Genomic DNA, 17617 nt, shown 5'->3' on the forward strand with positions numbered 1-17617 from the left:
CCAGGACATGAAGTGGGAAGTCAACACCATCTCCATCCTGAAAAGGGCCCGGCAGCGGATGTACTTCCTGAGGCTGCTGAGGAATCATGGCCTGCCACAGGAGGTGCTACGACAGTTCTACACTGCAGTCATCGAATCAATCCTGTGTTCTTCCATCACGGTTTGGTTTGGGGCCGCCACAAAAAAGGACAAAATCCGACTTCAACGGACAGTTAGGACGGCAGAAAAAATCGTTGGCACCGCCCTACCCACTCTTGAGGACTTGCACACTGCAAGAATCAAGACAAGGGCACGGAAAATCCTCCTGGATCCCCTGCACCCTGCCCACCACCTTTTTCAGCCACTCCCCTCAGGCAGACGCTACAGATCCATGCGCACCAAATCCAGTAGACACTTAAACAGCTTCTTCCCTCTAGCCATTAACTCCTTAAACAGTCACTGACATAGTCACTCTTCTTGCACCACAAAATGGTACTACAAAACTACTGGTTAATCTAAAATGGTTCCTTTAAGGTTCAATGATTTTGTTGTTTACGATGATACTAGTGCAGCGTGTTACACCGGAGACAAATTCCTTGTGTGTTCGACATACTTAGCCAGTAAAGATGATTCTTATTCTGATTTAGTTGTTCTGTGTTAGTTGCAACTATGTTTGGAAAACATTGCTTATCTGTAAATATTGCTTCTAAAACTGTTAAATTTCCCAGACAGTGATGACGTATTAAAGAACTGACTTATCTGTAATGCCTTTTATTTCATTGCATTTTGACTTTTGAGTGTGGGGAAGAAATGGTGCAGCATCTCTGTGATGATGCTGACGGGGGTGCGTCTCGGGATAAAGGAGTAGAACATGTCAGCTTACTGTGTGTAAAATACGACAGGGTACATGAAAGGCTGTGTGACAAGCTGCTTTCATCCTTGAGAGAAGCAACTGTATGAGAAAAAACTGCATTGCCTGTCACCCACTCACCCGCTCGCTCGCTCACTAACTCACTCACCAGATTCCCCACATAGAGCATGTCCTCGAAGTCGGGTGTCATGGGGTAGTGCTCCATGGCCATGAAGAGCGTGTTGAGGACGATGCAGATGGTGATGGCCAAGTCCACAAAGGGATCCATGACTATCAGGTTGACGATCTCCTTAATCCTCAGCCATGTTGGGGAGCATTCCCATATCAGGAATGTGTTTGAAAACTTATACCAGCATGGTGGACACTTGCGCTGGGACTCTTCCAGTTCTGAAGACATAGCGCGGATTAGATGTCACATAACATACGTGAGTGTGTGTAGCAAGCCAACGTGCTAAGGTCTTGAGTGGCACAACAATTGTATGTATCTGTATTGCTGGCTGTGAAAAGCAGATATGCAGTACATATCAAACTAACCAACCGATAAGAGCAGCCCGAGTTCAAGAATTTCAACAAAAAAAAAGATGGGTGAAAGAGCCAATACCCTCCACTAGTGTGTTGGTAATGACGCTCATGACACTGTTGGCCCGCTCTTTCCGCCCGAAGGAGGTATTGAGCTGGTCCACAGACACCATCAGGGAGCCAGACAGCTTCTTCTTCACCTCAACCTCAGTAGTGGGCTGTCAGGAGGAGAGGAAGAATCAGGCACCCATGGAGAGGACATGCACACCATCCCACATCGCCATCGGTGGCTTGCAGAGGGAAGCGGACAACAGCATTGGCAGTAAAAAGTCGTGATTGTTAGGAGTGGGGGAAGCATTGATGTATGTTTCATTTCCTTTGAGCGTGTCTGTGTCAAAGCTACTTAAAGGACCTTTGTGTTCTAAATCCATGCAGAGATAAGAGTAACTACTCTACCTAATGGCAAATTTTGAGAGGCTGACCAAATTAAAAGACTTGACTATCAACTGCTTCTTCATTTTGGACCTTCATGCCGTTGCAATAACATGGTTTTTGCTTGCAAACGGATGGTGCTGTGTGTTGCTGTTTATTTTTCTAAATGCATACAACAAACATTGGAAAGAGACAATAATAATAATAACAATAAGCGAGTTGTTCATGTCAATCCAGATGTCATGCATGAGCATGCTCCCAAGTCAAAGAGAAGGAGAGGAATCTACAGACTCATTTGACATGCTTTTGTTTTTTGTTGTGGCTCTACCATGCTAAGTTCTGCCACACTACTGCAGAAAATCAATTGAGTCATTTTAACTAGGACGTTTGGAAAATGGAGAAAGTTCAAGACATACAAGGACAGCAGCCCTTCTTTGTGTTTTAAAGTCTGTTACTTTGAGATGTGATTTACATATTAGGGAAGCAGATAAAAATGCCTCTGCTGGTCATCTACTCCACCTCCTACCCACAAAGACTTACAGAGGCCCTGGATTCCTGAAGGAGGAACACAGCAATACACTGTGATGGTGTATGTTAACTGATTATTACATGTTGCTTTAAAAGCAGGGCTGGGTTCATGGGGTATTATCAAAAATGTAAGGTGTCAGTTGAGAAGCATTCTTACCACACACACGGACGTTCAGAAAAATGAATCAAATAAAATTTGCTGGAAAGGCAGTGAGAGACCCAGTTTCTCTAACCTATCAAATGCGGGGCTGCCTTAAGTATGTTTGTTAATGACTCCATTCTTTGCTTTACTATGGAGGGCAGCATACACTGCAGGCGTTGGGGAGGAAGGAAGAAGGGGGCGAGGGGGGCGGTGTAGAGCGCTGAGCCAGGAGATACATACGGATTTGCAAAGATGACAGATCAGAAGATAAAGAGAGGGATGGACAAGAGGGACGGGGATCCATGCCTCGATAGGACTACTCATTGACCTCCTTACACTGTTGTCAGTAGCTGCCTTATCTATTTTCACCTCAGGCAGAAGGCGTCCACCGGGCCCAGGGCCGATGAGGGACACCACGCCATTGCAATCCACTGTGCTGTTCCTCTTCCCATGGTAGCCACTATAACTGCTGCGCCGATACGGGCTGAACAGGGACCCCCGGCGCTCCTCGCACTCCTCCACCGTGCTGTGTTCATCATCTGCAAACTCGTTTTCCGAACCCACGTCCTTGCCGCGGCCCTTGAAACTGAATATGCTGCTCTTGCTGTTGTGGCGGGACAGGAAGGGTGAACCTGGTATGCTGAGGAGAGACTAGAAGGGAGCAGGAATAACACGGGGAAGAGATGAGATGAGATGATGAGATGCAGGCAGGGCTAGACTGAGACAAAAAAGAATCAATCAATCAATCAATCAATCAATCAATCAACCAATCAATCAATCACTCAATCAATCACTGCCCACCTATGACACCGGTGTAATTATCAACCAATTTGGGAATGTACATGTCAGTAACAGTCAGTGATAGTGAAGAAAAATGACTTGGGAATACATGTGAACAGACGAAGGTAGTACTCTATAAGAATTGGACATCTCTTCCTTTTTCATGTTTAGCATCACCTTTTTTGGACCACGTTCTGTCGTAGGATTTATAGGCTGATGCCATTTGTGACTGAAACCCTCCCTGTTTCTCCCGGCTAGCGGGACCAGCACTGTGTTGGGTTAACTTGCCCCACCAGAGGCTCGGTCAGGTTACAGCGCACAGTATTCCCAGCTGGTCTCTCAATCGTGAGGACCAATCCCATCTTAACTTTATCATCTCTTTAGATGAGATTGCTTGTTCTCAGAGAAGTGTGTGTCAAGGCAGGCAGGTAAGGCAGAGTCTCCCTTTCCCATTTCCTGCAAGTGAAGACTTCGGTTCGTTCCATTCACTTGTATTAAGGTAATTGTGTTTGGCCCCAATAAATTAATCATGAGTCGTCAAATTCTTGGCCGATTTTGACATGGATTGGTTTGTTAAAAACATCAGACATGTAGTTGTGATATCAGACCCGTAGGTGATTTTATACTCGAGGCCTTCATAAGATATTCAATACAAAGGTCAGCGATGACTAACCCTGCAAAGCTCACACTAAAACGAAGGTGGCCAAAAGAGCATTGTTAAGTTACATGAGTCATGACAACATCAAACGGTGCCGCGGCCAATATCCATCCAGCCTTTAAATAAAACCTTAACAGGCTTAAATGAAATGTTTGGGCTACGGTCGGCCTGAATGGAAAGTGAAGAGCAATTGCAGGCGAGCATGCCGCATTACATAAGTCCCATTTTGTTGTTTTCGGAAGCCCACACGGTGCAACAATATGAGCACTGCCTTTGCAAAGCTGCAGGATCGCAAAGCTGCAGAATTGCTCCCTCTGAAACATTTATATCATGACTGTGAATTATTCAGAGCACGGACGTGGGCACGTCTACTCATCTGGCCTCTGGCCCGTTCCTCAGCTGACAGTTAGGGAACTGGAAGATTATATTTTTGACGATTCAGTCTAGGTGTGCACTCATCAACCAGTCACGTCCAGTGACCAACATTGGACACAACCTGAAAACATGCCAAAGTTGCAGAGGGTACTGGTGCTTTGTTCTCATAAACGCAAACATTTATGTTGCAATCCTCTGATGGTGGTTACATATAATTGAACATCATTTTTGTTCAAACCATGTTGTGCAGTTCATCTTAGAGGGCTTTGGGAGGAGAGGGGGGAGGGGGGTTCTGAATGCCTAAAGACTGACTGTGATTCTTGGAGCACAAATTCAAAAACTATTCATATCTCTCGCAAAACCACTCACAGAGTGTGCAAAAGCACAAACGGTGCTTTGTAATTTTTTAACACACAACACTCACTGCTTTTCACTCAATTCCCAAATGATCAACACACTCCTTGCAAATCTCGACACATTTATGGCTATTATTTACACTATTCTGTCAACTGTCTGCCCATTGTCACAGTAGAAATTTCTCTCTCTCTCTCTGGGCGACCCGGTAGTCGAGTGGTTACCATGTCGACTTCACAGTGCAGAGGTACCGGGTTCAATTGCAGCTCCGGCCTTCCTGTGTGGAGTTTACAAGTTCTCCCCGTGGTTGCATGGGTTTTCTCCGGGTCCTCCAGTTTCCTCCCACATTCCAAAAACATTCATGGCAGGCTGATTGAACACTCAAAATTGTCCGTATCTATAGACATCTGGGAGAGGCTCCAGCACCCCCTGCGACCCGAGTGAGGATAAAGTGGTTCGGAAAATGAATGAATTAATATTTTATATATATACACACACACACACACACACACACACACACACACACACACTGCATCCAACTGGTCCTCCAGGTTGGGGGTTGGGCGTGAGGTTAACAAACTCACCCTGTAAAAACAAAAACCTGTTACAGAAACGACGAGACGAAGCCATTCCGGTAAACCACGGCAAAGAAGAGATGGCACATCCTTGGATGTATCTTTGACGGGGCCGGGTGAAATCCAGCAGGAAGCCCGACCCCTGACAACCCCGATCTTTGGAACCAAAACCAACAACAGAGTAGGCACCTGGAATGTGTGCACAATGTTCCAGTCTGGTCGCACGGACCAGGTGCTGAAGAATATGAGGGACTATCGCCTGGACATCTTAGGCGTTAGTGAAATGAGGTGGACGGGGCAAGGGCGCCTTATGGTTAATGGAGCAACTTTTCTGTCCTCTGGGAAGCAAGACCTCCATTCCCATGGAGTCGGCATCATCCTCTCCAGTAGTGCAGCAAAAGCATTGATTGGATGGAAGCCGGTGAATGAACTGATTATTACAGCAAGGCTCTACACCAGATATGCCAAAGTAACCATCGTACAAGTCTATGCCCCAACCGAAGCTGCCTCAGCGGACGATAAAGACACCTTCTACAACCAGCTCCAGACCGTGCTTGAGGAGATCCCCAGACATGACATCAAAATGCTGATTGGAGACTTCAACGCAAAACTGGATAATGACAGAAGGGGCCTGAATGCCACAGTTGGACCGCATGGGTTTGCGAGCTCCACGAACGACAACGGGGAGAGACTGTTAATGCTAACCAGTACCAACGGCCTCGGCATTGGCAACACCTTTTTTGAGCACAAGCGGATCCACAAAGTAACCTGGGTTTCACCTGGTGGCGGGACCCGGAACGAATTGGACTACATCTGCATCAACACAAGGTGGCGCTCGTCAGTGCTCGACGTTCGCTCCTACAGAGGTGCGGATGTGGGTTCAGACCACTTCCTTGTGGTGAGTAAAATCAAGCTGAAGCTGAAGAAGTTGAAAAAGGTGCAGCCCAAGAGACCTTACGCGGTGGAGAAGCTAAAGAATAAAAACTTCTCCGAAAGCTTCTGTGAGGAATTGAGTAAAAAGCTCAAGGTATCACAACACCTTGCAAACATTGAGGACCAGTGGAGTATGTTCTCTTGTGCCATTGCTGATACTGCAGAAGCAGTTATAGGCAGAAAGACGGGTACCAACAAAGAGAGATGGATAACAGACGACACCTGGAAGTTGATTGAAGAAAGGAAAGTGGCTAAGATAAAAAGAGAACAAAAGAGGAGGCTCCGGAGCTGGAGGATGGAAGACGTGGAGTACAGACACTTGGACAGGGCAGTGAAGAAGATTTGCAGGAAGGATAAAAGACAGTGGCTAGAAAAGAAAACAAGAGAGGCACAGGAAGCAGCAGAGAACAACGACACGACGACCCTATACAAGATCGTGCGGGAGCTAACCAACTCCAGGAGCAGCTCTGGCGTGCCAATCAGGAGCAAGGATGGCAGGACACTTCTAAGCGACGAGGAGCAAGAAGCAAGATGGCTGGAACACTTCAGGGAGGTTCTCAACCAACCAATGCCTCCCGTGCTCTTCAATTTCGATCAAGAGAAAGTCCAGCTCTAAATATTACATCGAAAGAGATATCCGAGTCTGAGGACTTTGCCAGAGCAATCAAGGGCCTTAAGAACAACAAGGCACCGGGACTCGATGAGATAGCTGCCGAGCTGTTGAAACATGGCCAAGATGCTGTTGTGAAGAGCCTTACCCACCTGTTCAACCTGATTTGGCATGCTGAAGAGGTTTCTGCCGACTGGAGACGTGGGGTCATTGTCACGCTCCCCAAGAAGGGAAGCCTCGCAGACTGCAATAACTGGCGGGGCATTACGCTGCTGTCAATTCCCAGCAAGGTATTCTGCAGTGTTCTGCTACATCGCCTTAAAGATGAAGTGGATAACATCTTGAGGGAAGAGCAAGCCGGTTTCAGGAAGGGAAGGTCTTGCGCCGAACAGATCTTTACCCTTCGAAACATCATAGAGCAGTGCCAAGAACTTCAGATACCACTCATGATCAACTATATCGATTTCAAGAAAGCCTTCGACAGCATCCACCGGGAGTCACTGTGGCAGATCGTCCAGCTGTATGGTGTACCCCTCAAGTACATCAACATCTTCAGGTCATTGTACCACAACTCAACCTGTTGTGTCAAAACCAACAGTGGCACAACTGACGATTTTGACATTGTCACTGGTGTAAGACAGGGTTGCATTCTGTCACCCCTACTCTTCATTATCATAATCGACTTTGTGATGAGGAAGTCCATCACAGGAGCAAAAGCTGGCATCAAGTGGGGAGGGAGCAGACTAGCTGACCTGGAATTTGCAGATGATTTGGCCCTGTTAAGTCACACCCAGCTCGCACTCCAGGAGTTGACCAATAATCTGTATGAGCACGGAGTTAAGGTCGGTTTGCGAATTAGCCAGGAAAAGACCAAGGCCATGGCCGTCGGACAGCACCAACACCTTCAACCACTCACTCTACACCAACATGACATAGAGTACATTGCCAGCTTCACATATCTTGGGAGTAACATCTCAAATACAGGTGGTGTGGAGAAAGACGTCAACAGTAGACTTGGTAAAGCTGCGGGAGTGTTCCAACGCCTCCGCAACATCTGGTCATCGAAAGCCATCACTACGACCACCAAGCTACGCCCCTATATGTCAGTGGTTATCCCAACAGCGATTTACGCCTGTGAGACATGGATGAAGACAGCCAACATAACCAACAAGTTAGATGTCTTCCATCGGCGTTGCCTGAGATCCATCCTGAGGATCTCATGGAGAGACCACGTCACCAACGAGGAGGTGATGAAGAAGGCAGGAGTGGCTGAACTGTCAGACATTGTCTCTGAAAGGAGAAGGAAAATGATCGGCCACGTACTCCGACTGCCAAGAGAGAGACCGGAAAGTGTGGCCATGGACTGGATGCCAGAGGGTGGAAAGAGGAAGAGAGGTAGGCCAAAGAAGACGTGGAGACAGACTGCCAAAGAAGACCCCTTTGAGATGGGTGTCAGCTGGCATGGAGCAAGAAGGGTCGCCAGTGACCGGACCAAATGGAGGAAACTCGTCGCCCAATGTTCCAAATAGGAACTGGCGGAACTAACTAACTAACTAACTAACTATATATATATATATACAACACAGTAAATGGTGATTAATATAGCGCTTTCACAATAGCGACTGTAACAAAGCGCTTAACAAAACAGTTCAAAAATAAAGTAAAATAAATAAACACATAACATAAAACACGGACAGTCGTGCAGTCCTAACCACTTTTCCGTCACACACTTTGTTGTTTGAGGCACTTTGAGATGAAAGAGGAGAGAATCAAAGTGTCCTTTCACCAGTGGATCCGAGACGTCATGCTATATATAAAAAAAATCCTCATCTCACCCCTCGGGTGGTGTCCGTCCCTCATTCAGCTCGGGTCCTCGACCAGAGGCCAGGAAGCTTGAGGGTTCTGCGCAGTATCCTTGCTATTCCCAGCACTGCGCACTCTGGACTGAGATGTCCGATGTTGTTCCCGGGATCCGTTGCAACCACTCATCTAGTTTGGGGGTCACTGCCCCGAGTGCTCCGACCACCCGGTTACCATAACAGTGGCAGACATACAGGAAAGAGTCTCAGATATGAAGAACTAGACAGCACCATGCCCGGACATGGTCCACACCTACTGGCTAAAGAAACTCACAGCACTCCACGAGCGGCTAGCAGCACAAATGAACCAGCTGCTGAGGGATGGGACTCACCCATGATGGCTAACCGAAGGGCGAACGATCCTGATTATGAAGGATCCCTCAAAGGGTGCAGTCCCATCCAACTATCGGCCAATAACCTGTCTCTCCACAACATGGAAGCTCATGTCAGGCATCATTGCGGCTAAGATAAGTGGACACATGGATCAATACATGAGCGAAGCACAGAAGGGCATTGGTAGAGATACCAGAGGAGCCAAACATCAGCTCCTGGTTGACAGAACAGTCGCACAAGACTGCAGGTCCCGACGTACCAACCTGTGAACAGCCTGGATCGATTACAAGAGAGCCTATGACTCGATGCCACATACATGGATCACTGAATGCTTGGAGTTGTATAAGGTGAACAGGACCCTAGGAGCCTTCGTTGCGAACTCGATGAGGATGTGGAAAACCACACTTGAAGCCAATGGCAAGCCACTTACCCAAGCGTCCATCAAATGTGGCATATACCAAGGACATAAAGCTATATGTATGCTAAGAGCGAAAGGGACATAGATTCCCTGATCCACACAACCATGATCTACAGCAGCGACATTGGGATGTCATTTGGGCTTGAGAAATGTAGTCGGATGGTGACTAAGAGAGGAAAGGTAGTCCGCACTGAAGGGGTCTCACTCCCTGAAGGAACAATAGCAGACATTCAGGACAGCTACAAGTACCTCGGTATACCACAAGCCAATGGCAACCGCGAACTGGCAACAAGGAAAGCGGCTACGGCCAAATACCTCCAACGCCATAACCAGGTGGCTGGCATAGTCTTTCGAAACATCTGTGCGGAGTATGAACTGGAAACCCCAAGGTCAAAATGGGAAACACCTCCGAAGGTGGTGGAGAATGACAGAGTGAAGATCCTGTGGGACTTCCAGATCCAGACTGACAAGATGGTAATGGCAAACCAACCAGATATCGTGATCATTGATAAAGGGCAGAGGAAAGCTGTTGTAGTGGATGTAGTGGTCCCAAGTGATGGAAACATCAGAAAGAAGGAACACGAGAAACTCGAGAAATACCAAGGGCTCAGAGAGGAGCTGGAGAGAGCCTGGAAGGTAAAGGTGACAGTCATGCCTGTGGTGGTGGGAGCACTCAGGGCAGTGACCCCCAAACTAGATGAGTGGTTGCAACAGATCCCGGGAACAACATCGGACATCTCAGTCCAGAAATGTGCAGTGCTGGGAACAGCAAGGATACTGCGCAGAACCCTCCTGGCCTCTGGTAGAGGACCCGAGCTGAATGAGGGACGGACACCACCCGAGGGGTGAGACGAGGATTTTTTTATTTTAAATATATATTTACTTAGTTATTTTTTAATGTATTCACATACATACACACACACACACACACACACGCACGCACACACACACACACACACACACACACACACACACACACACACGCACACACACCCACACACACACACACACACACACACACACACACACAAACACACACACACACACACACACATATATAATTGTAATAGAATTTCAGAATTGGAATGGATTAATTGCTTTTCCCTTCATTTCAAAAAACTTGATTTACAGTATAAACGTTTCGAAGTGCAAACCTGGTCATGGAATGTATTAAGTTCATGACTTGAGGTACCACTGTATTTTTGATGACGGCGACAGCATTATCGCAATGAAATGAAAAAGGTCGTTTTAAAATTTGCTCCTCACTTGGTTCATAATAGAAGATTTTCGCCCCAGGCGGTTATCGGGAAAGCGGAAGCGGCTCCTCTTGCTGCCGTCATCCGACTCGGATTTGACAAACTTCTCACTATCGCCTTTCTCCTTCTCTTGCTCTTTCTGTCGCCACTTCTTCTTGCGGTTGCGCCGCTCTTTTGCACTCTTGGAGCTGAGCTTGGACATCTCAGAAGAGCTGCACGACAGCCGCCCTCCTCCGTCATCCTCAACCGCATCCTCTGATACTGTTCCGGCAGAGGTTGCCATGGCAGCGGTCTAACGATAAACATAAACATTAGTAACAGAAGGACGACTTTCTCCCCCAAAAATACTGACTTGAGCTTCTTCTTGTTGTTTCTTGAGCTGCTCCAGCATGGCCTTAAACTCTTCCTCCTTCTGCTGGGCCTCCTCCATGGTAGCTTGGTTCTGCTCCTCATAGGCCATGGCCACCACAGCCAGGATCAGGTTGACCAAATAGAAGGAACCCACAAAGATCACCAACACAAAGAAGATCATGTAGGTCTTTCCTGCCGCCCTTAATGTCTGTTGGGAGGGATACATTGAAATGATCAGCTCTCTCAGTGGGGAAAAGACACAGCGGATTTAGTGTTCCATTTTGTCAAGCGGAGCCACTGGATCCAGTCAGTTGTCATGACTAAAAATATCACATTGACATGATGAAACCTCTTTCATTCAAAATCAGCAAATGCTCGATCATCCAAGAGTCTGTTCATGGTGAGTTTTTCCACACCCCCAAAACTGGGGCCACCAATTCGGAATGTTAAAAAAAATATTTATGATGGCCAATAGATGGAGTTCGGCAAGGTCACCGACTATGTAAACAAAAGCCAATCAGGAAGCTCGCTGAAGCCGATGCTGTTGTCAGACACAAATCATGTCCTCATGTATGGGATCTCTCACGTTGAAAATCAGTTGTGTGTAACCCACTTAACAATGTGTCATTTCATGACAGGTTGTCATTTCCCATAAATTTTTTTCCCCACTCAGTGAAAAAAAGCAGGGGTCCCATTCTGACCACGTGTCCCAATACTTTTGTCTACATAGTGTAAAGAGACACATGCCCACTTATTTTTAGTGTTTTAGTGTCCCATTACTTTTGTACATATAGGGGAAATGGCCTAGAATGTAGGGGTCAACTTAACCTCAATGGGCCTGACTCAAAGAGAATGTGTGTGCACACGCACATTGAGTGGTGTGCCCTCACTCTCCCCCCGAATGTCAGGTGACCCCTACGCACTGTGCGTAGTCTGCGTGTCGGGAGCGGTGGTTCTGTTCATGCCAAATGCACATTTTGGGTGGAGTGCTTCAACGTCTGTCCCGAGTTAGTGTCCTGCGAAGGTGAAACATCATATTGTACTTGAAATTGGGATTCAGTTACAATATGGAGCGCAATGAATTGGTGCTTCTTCGCCTATTTCACCGATGTGTGAAAATGTGAATTTTTTGTGCCATTGCGTCACCAGTAACCAATTGGTGTCGAGAATGCACTTACTAGGTCACATTCAGCAGCAACAGCAGCACAGACACAAACTGCGTCGTGAAATAAAAACAAGGTAGGGCAATTTTCTTGCAACCTGTGAACTATATGGCAGGTAGCGGCTGGGACCAAGGCAAAAAGGAGCAGGCGCGGAGAATGGGGAGTGAGGAAGTCGGCGTCATCTGGTGAGCGTATTGACTTAGCTTGTTTGACAGTTATTAAACTGTCAAACAAGCAATAACTCAACCATTTTCGATTGAGTAGCCATTTTCAAACTTGATTTTTTTTTTTTGTTTGTTTGTTTTCTGTCAAGGACAAGGCGGAGTCACTCCTCTTTTCCGCTCAAAGCAAACCCTGTGCAGTTATCCCGCGTTCCAAATTCGCACGTGAGACACACAAGAGCAACTCGATGTTTTGTGTTTGGGCTAAACCTTGCAAAATGTCAGAACGGTGAGTTGTATATCTAATCATTTGTTTTGATTTGTTTCTATTGTGGTCCATGAAAAATATGTCGACATAAAACCGGCCCAATGATCAGAAAAGGTTGCAAACCATTGATGTAGAGCACAGTAGGCCAGTTCCCTATGACATTCCAAAAAAGATGCTTCTGAGGTGAAATTAAAGACTCTAAATGTTCCATTGGTGTGACTGTGAGCATGGATACGGTAGTTGTTTGTCTGTATGTGCTCCGTGATTGGTGCTGTGTAAGGCATTATCAGATTTTGAAGTGTGTTTTATCTTTTCGATGGCGTTCATTGACATTCCCAAGTCTCAGGAAAAATACATGTCCATGTTTTGAAGCCAGCATCAGCTATCAACTGTTCATTCCCATCTTTCAAGCAGTGGGTGTTGTCTGGACAGGAGAGTCCTGATGTGCATATAGGAAAATATGCTGCCGAATAAATATTAAATGCGGACGATAGGCTGTGTACCATTTCATACCATGTACCATTTGCATCCAATACAATATTTCTCACAGATGCAAGCAACAAACGGGTTATAAAAGCACCCACACGGGAGATGTGGTACGAGCCTGTATGCTCTCTCTCTCTCTCTCTCTCTCTCTCTCTCTCTCTCTCTCTCTCTCTCTCTCTCTCTCTCTCTCTCTCTCTCTCTCTCTCTATCTATCTATCTATCTATCTATCTATCTATCTATCTATCTGTGTGTGTGTGTGTGTGTGTGTGTGTGTGTGTGTGTGGTGTGTGTGTGTGTGTGTGTGTGTGTGTGTGTGTGTGAAATTATGACTTTAAAGACAATTCCAAATGTAGGCTGAAGATTGCAGTATGAAACCAAATGTCAGCAGCAGCATTCATAGTGTGTAAGAATAGACGCGGGCGCTGGGATGCTTCCTTCACGTCTCATTGGCCAATCCTGCACGCTTAATATTTCAAACATCCTGCTTTGCAGTGGCAAGTGGAGACAGGAGAGCCTCCACCATTTCAGAGAGCTAATGTGCACGGTGACAGACTGTAAGCCTATGAGCTTTTTCCCCAATGTTAAATCAACCATCATTATTTTAAGACTTAAACAAGGGCCCATTTTGACCCTTTTAAGCACTCACAATGCACCACTTGTGATGGTAGGATTGCCTAACATTCTCTTCTAATAATGAAAAAAAAAACCTGGTGTTTTTTTTGGGGGGCGGGAGGGGAGGGGGGTTAGCATCCCTATCAAGTGGCCAGCTACTATACTGTTTCACAGCTGATACCACCAGTCTCAGAATGCATTTCTGTAGCGAGTGTGATCTCACATACTTTCCCTCTTGTTGTCATGATTGTGTTTTGGTTTGGATTACATTTTTGTTTCCTCGTGTGCTTTTTGTCTTCCTCATTTGGTTTTGCTTCCACCTGATGTCATCCGGGTCCCTTGTGTTCACCAATTAGTTCACTCAACTCTTTGTCCCTTGTGTTCCATGTTGTCTCATCAGTTTGTTTGTATTTAGTTCCCTGGTTCCTGTCAGTCTTGGTCGGATTGATGTTGCGCTCATGTTTTGTTTTAACCGCCATAGGTTTTTGTTTGTTACTGAGGTTTATTGGTGTTTTTCAGGACTTTGGGTTTTGGATTTAGTTTCTCCATTGTACCCCTGTGTTTTGTTTTGTTTTGTTTTGTTTTGTTTTGTTTTTGTGAATACATCTGGTTCAGTATCCCATGCCTCCCTGCTTTTTATAGGTGCACTACCATCACCTGCATCGTGACACTTGTCTGTCAGCGGTACAGTCATTTGTGATCAAATGTAAAGATGAGGAGGTCATTTGAGGACACAAATCAGGGATGCAGTATTTAATCTTCAAATAAACATGAACAAATTGAGTTGTCATCCATATGGTGACTATGAAAAATGCACACTCGACACGACAGCATGTTATTTCAGCGTCTGAGGCCACACTAGCAAAAATCAATTAGCGTGGTTTAGAAACTTGAGGTGCGGGCATAGGCACGATAAGACTTTCAATATTTTATTCATAATAAATAAATAAATACATTTGGGAAAATGTATGGTCTTCCTTCTAACACAAAGACATTGCCTGTAAAATTAAATGGCAAGCATAATTAAACTGATTTAGTAATGGTCTAGTCTAAAAGGTGGTCTATTTTGCAGCACAGGTGGTGCAACATGATTATGGTGAATCATTGTAGAAATCAATGTATTGAAAGGTGTACAATCATAATAATTTAGGAATATTTAAATAGCACCCCCGTCACTAAGGGGGCATCACGCATGAATGCACCATCGGGAGGTGCATGTCGGTCTCCAATTGTATGTCACACACACATGGCCGACTACATCATTCAAAACGGGAGCTATTTTGGTTTACGTGCCAACGTCTCGCATGAACTCAGGCACGTTTAATTTCTGTTTTAGCAACAGTCGAGCACGCCGTACTGGGGACTATATGTCTGTGCCACACTGATTTTGATGCAAATGAGGGATGGTGTGAGGATTGGCCAGCAAGGACAACGCGGGGGGTGCGTCCAAATTCACAGGCTGCGTCAAGTCCGGTGCAATTCGACTACGTGTGGTTTCTACATTCGGGAAAGACAATTCACAAGCGAGCTCCTTTGATGCCTTCAAATATGGACACCACCTGCAGTCAAGTCACGCTAAAAAAAGAGAATGCGGGCTTCGAAGGACCTGACTTGTGAATTTGGACACAGCCTTCGTTCCATCCCACAATGATGCACAAATGAGCAGAGCACCCTGAAAGACCAAACACCACCCAATCACTGCTTCCTTCCGTGAAGATTCAGTCCATCAGCAGGGGGGCATGTGCATGCGTGTTTTTCTTCTTCGAAAAGGCAAAACAACAAAAGAAAGAAGGAAAAAAAAGGAGGATGGACCAAAAAGAAGTCGAGGTACCGACATATAGAGTCCAGTACTGACTATTTCACTTGTATATTTCTCTATTAAGCAATTGATCATTGACGAGTGTGCTTAATGTGACAGAGCACTCGTTCGTCATAGTGGGTGAATATGTCAACTTTACCAGCATGTAGAGGTTTTCCCAGAAGTCCTGTGTCATGAGTCGGAAGAGAGCCAGGAAGGCCCATCCGAAGCTGTCGAAGCTGGTGTAACCGTAGTTTGGATTCCGTCCAGCTTTCATGCACGTGTATCCCTCTGGGCAACGCCTGAGAATGGCAGGGAGCAAGGCTTCAGAATGAATCAGTCTGTTTACAGTGGTCCCTTGACATCGGAACGCCCCAAAAGTTGTACAAAATATGTTGCTGAAAAATATAGCCTGAAATGTAAACCATTTTTGGAGTACCATGAAATGCGAGCACCTGACCAGACTCAGTAACATCCTAGCCAACTATTGGATTAAATCATGTTTTTTGAAACACTTATTCTGAAAGGACGACAAGGGCAAGAAAAGAACAACAGCCACAAAATGTTAGGCTACGCTTAGCATTTTTATTATTGGTATGTCTACTACTGTTCAATTCCTGCTGGCTTGATATGATTTTCAGCTTGTATCAAGCCGGTTTTTGTGAATAAAGGACTTGGATTTGGCACATTTAAACCCAACGGCTGTCTTAAATCGTGCAAGGCGCAAGGCATATATCTGGGCAGAGGCAAGGTCGACCCCATCTTGTTGAAGTGCGGGAGGGCTTGTGCCACTGTAAGAGTTGTCACAGCTGACTTCAATCATGGCCAATCAAAGCGACTCTTCATTCCCATTAAAGAAGAAGTCAAGTCAAAAAAATATCTTTACGATAATGTGTTCTATGCGGGGGGCTTGGTGGTCATCGGAGAGCAGTTTGCATGTTCTCCCCATGCCTGCGTGGGTTTTCTCCAGGTATTCCCACTTTCCAAACACATGCATGGCAGGTCAATGGAACACTCTAAATCATGGATGGATGGATGTTTTATGCGCCCCTACTCGTCTAAACTCGTCATTCTAATTAATATTGCATTTGTGGAATATGATTCAAGCAGGAAATTCCATACATTTGTATCCCTCTCAGGGGCGGCCATTTTGCTAGTTGCAGTCGACTGAAAATGACATCACAGGGCTGAGGTAACAACCGTCACGGCTCACCAGTTTTCTGAGTTTGGTCATGTGACATTCACAAGGAAGGAAATTCTGTTTTGAAAGTCGACCAAATACAAGTTTGACCAGCATCAACATCATGGATTTTTTTTGGACCTTGATTGCACTGCTGTATTGACTAATTCGGCTCATTTCAGGCACACTGAAGAGGACTGTGGGAAGATACTCACCCTGAGTCTGAGCTGTTTCCACAGAGAAGAGCATCGGACTGGCCGGGCAGGATGTAGAAATTTGCTGAAGAACACGCAAAAAAGAAAAAAATGTTGATGTGAGGCATTACAGTCATGTTTTGTGCGACAAGATTTGTTTATTCTGCAAAATGTCCATCAATTCTTTGAGGCCACCGGTGCAATTTCAGTTCAATTCATTTCACATCAATATTTTTTTGTCTCACTCGTGCCTAAATGGCAAAATATTTTCTGACGGTAGCATATTGGCTGACTAATACACTGAGACTGACCCACAAAGTCACTCGCAAATCCCTGTCCTCTTTTCCCACTTACTGTTGTTCATGATGTACTCATTCCAGTCGAAGCTTCCGTTGATCGGGAAGCTCTCGGTTATGTTGATGGGCCAGATGACACACTTGTGGCGCAGATTGCCCATGAAGAGCTGCAGACCGATGAGTGCAAAGACACTGAGGCAGAAGACAGTCAGGATCATCACATCAGAAAGCTTCTTGACTGACTGGATGAGGGCACCCACGATGGTCTTCAGGCCTGAGGGGGAGGAGCCACGCAAACAGAGCACACAGAGTGATGACGCACAAGAGACCCAAACGGCAGTTATGAATCTTTCGACACTACTGTTTTTGGAATGGCCCAGTGACTTTGTGTCCCCTACCATAGTGATTGCGGTGCACGTGGCCTGGACTTTTAGCTCAATGGTTAGCACTGTGCGTTCCCATATCAATGAGGGATTTCACGGTGG

At 45.9% G+C, this 17617-nt stretch overlaps 1 protein-coding gene across 4 annotated transcripts in view; it reads right to left on the reverse strand.

Moving 5' to 3' along the window:
• The window catches only part of scn8aa (sodium channel, voltage gated, type VIII, alpha subunit a), a 92178-nt gene that overhangs the window by 32623 nt on the left and 41938 nt on the right, over positions 1 to 17617 (reverse strand). For 2 of the 4 annotated variants that reach the window (XM_052058667.1, XM_052058666.1), the window contains exons 7-14: positions 17191 to 17406; positions 16858 to 16921; positions 15623 to 15764; positions 10975 to 11181; positions 10633 to 10914; positions 2808 to 3122; positions 1452 to 1587; positions 999 to 1237 (exon numbers count right to left, since the gene is read on the reverse strand). In XM_052058667.1, the coding sequence (XP_051914627.1) occupies positions 999 to 1237; positions 1452 to 1587; positions 2808 to 3122; positions 10633 to 10914; positions 10975 to 11181; positions 15623 to 15764; positions 16858 to 16921; positions 17191 to 17406 (1601 nt within the window). The remainder of the gene's footprint in view (positions 1 to 998; positions 1238 to 1451; positions 1588 to 2807; positions 3123 to 10632; positions 10915 to 10974; positions 11182 to 15622; positions 15765 to 16857; positions 16922 to 17190; positions 17407 to 17617) is intronic. The other 2 variants (XM_052058668.1, XM_052058669.1) reach the window with 1 other exon arrangement.

The sequence above is a fragment of the Hippocampus zosterae genome, chromosome 2 (assembly GCF_025434085.1).
Source record: "Hippocampus zosterae strain Florida chromosome 2, ASM2543408v3, whole genome shotgun sequence".
Lineage (NCBI taxonomy): Eukaryota > Metazoa > Chordata > Actinopteri > Syngnathiformes > Syngnathidae > Hippocampus > Hippocampus zosterae.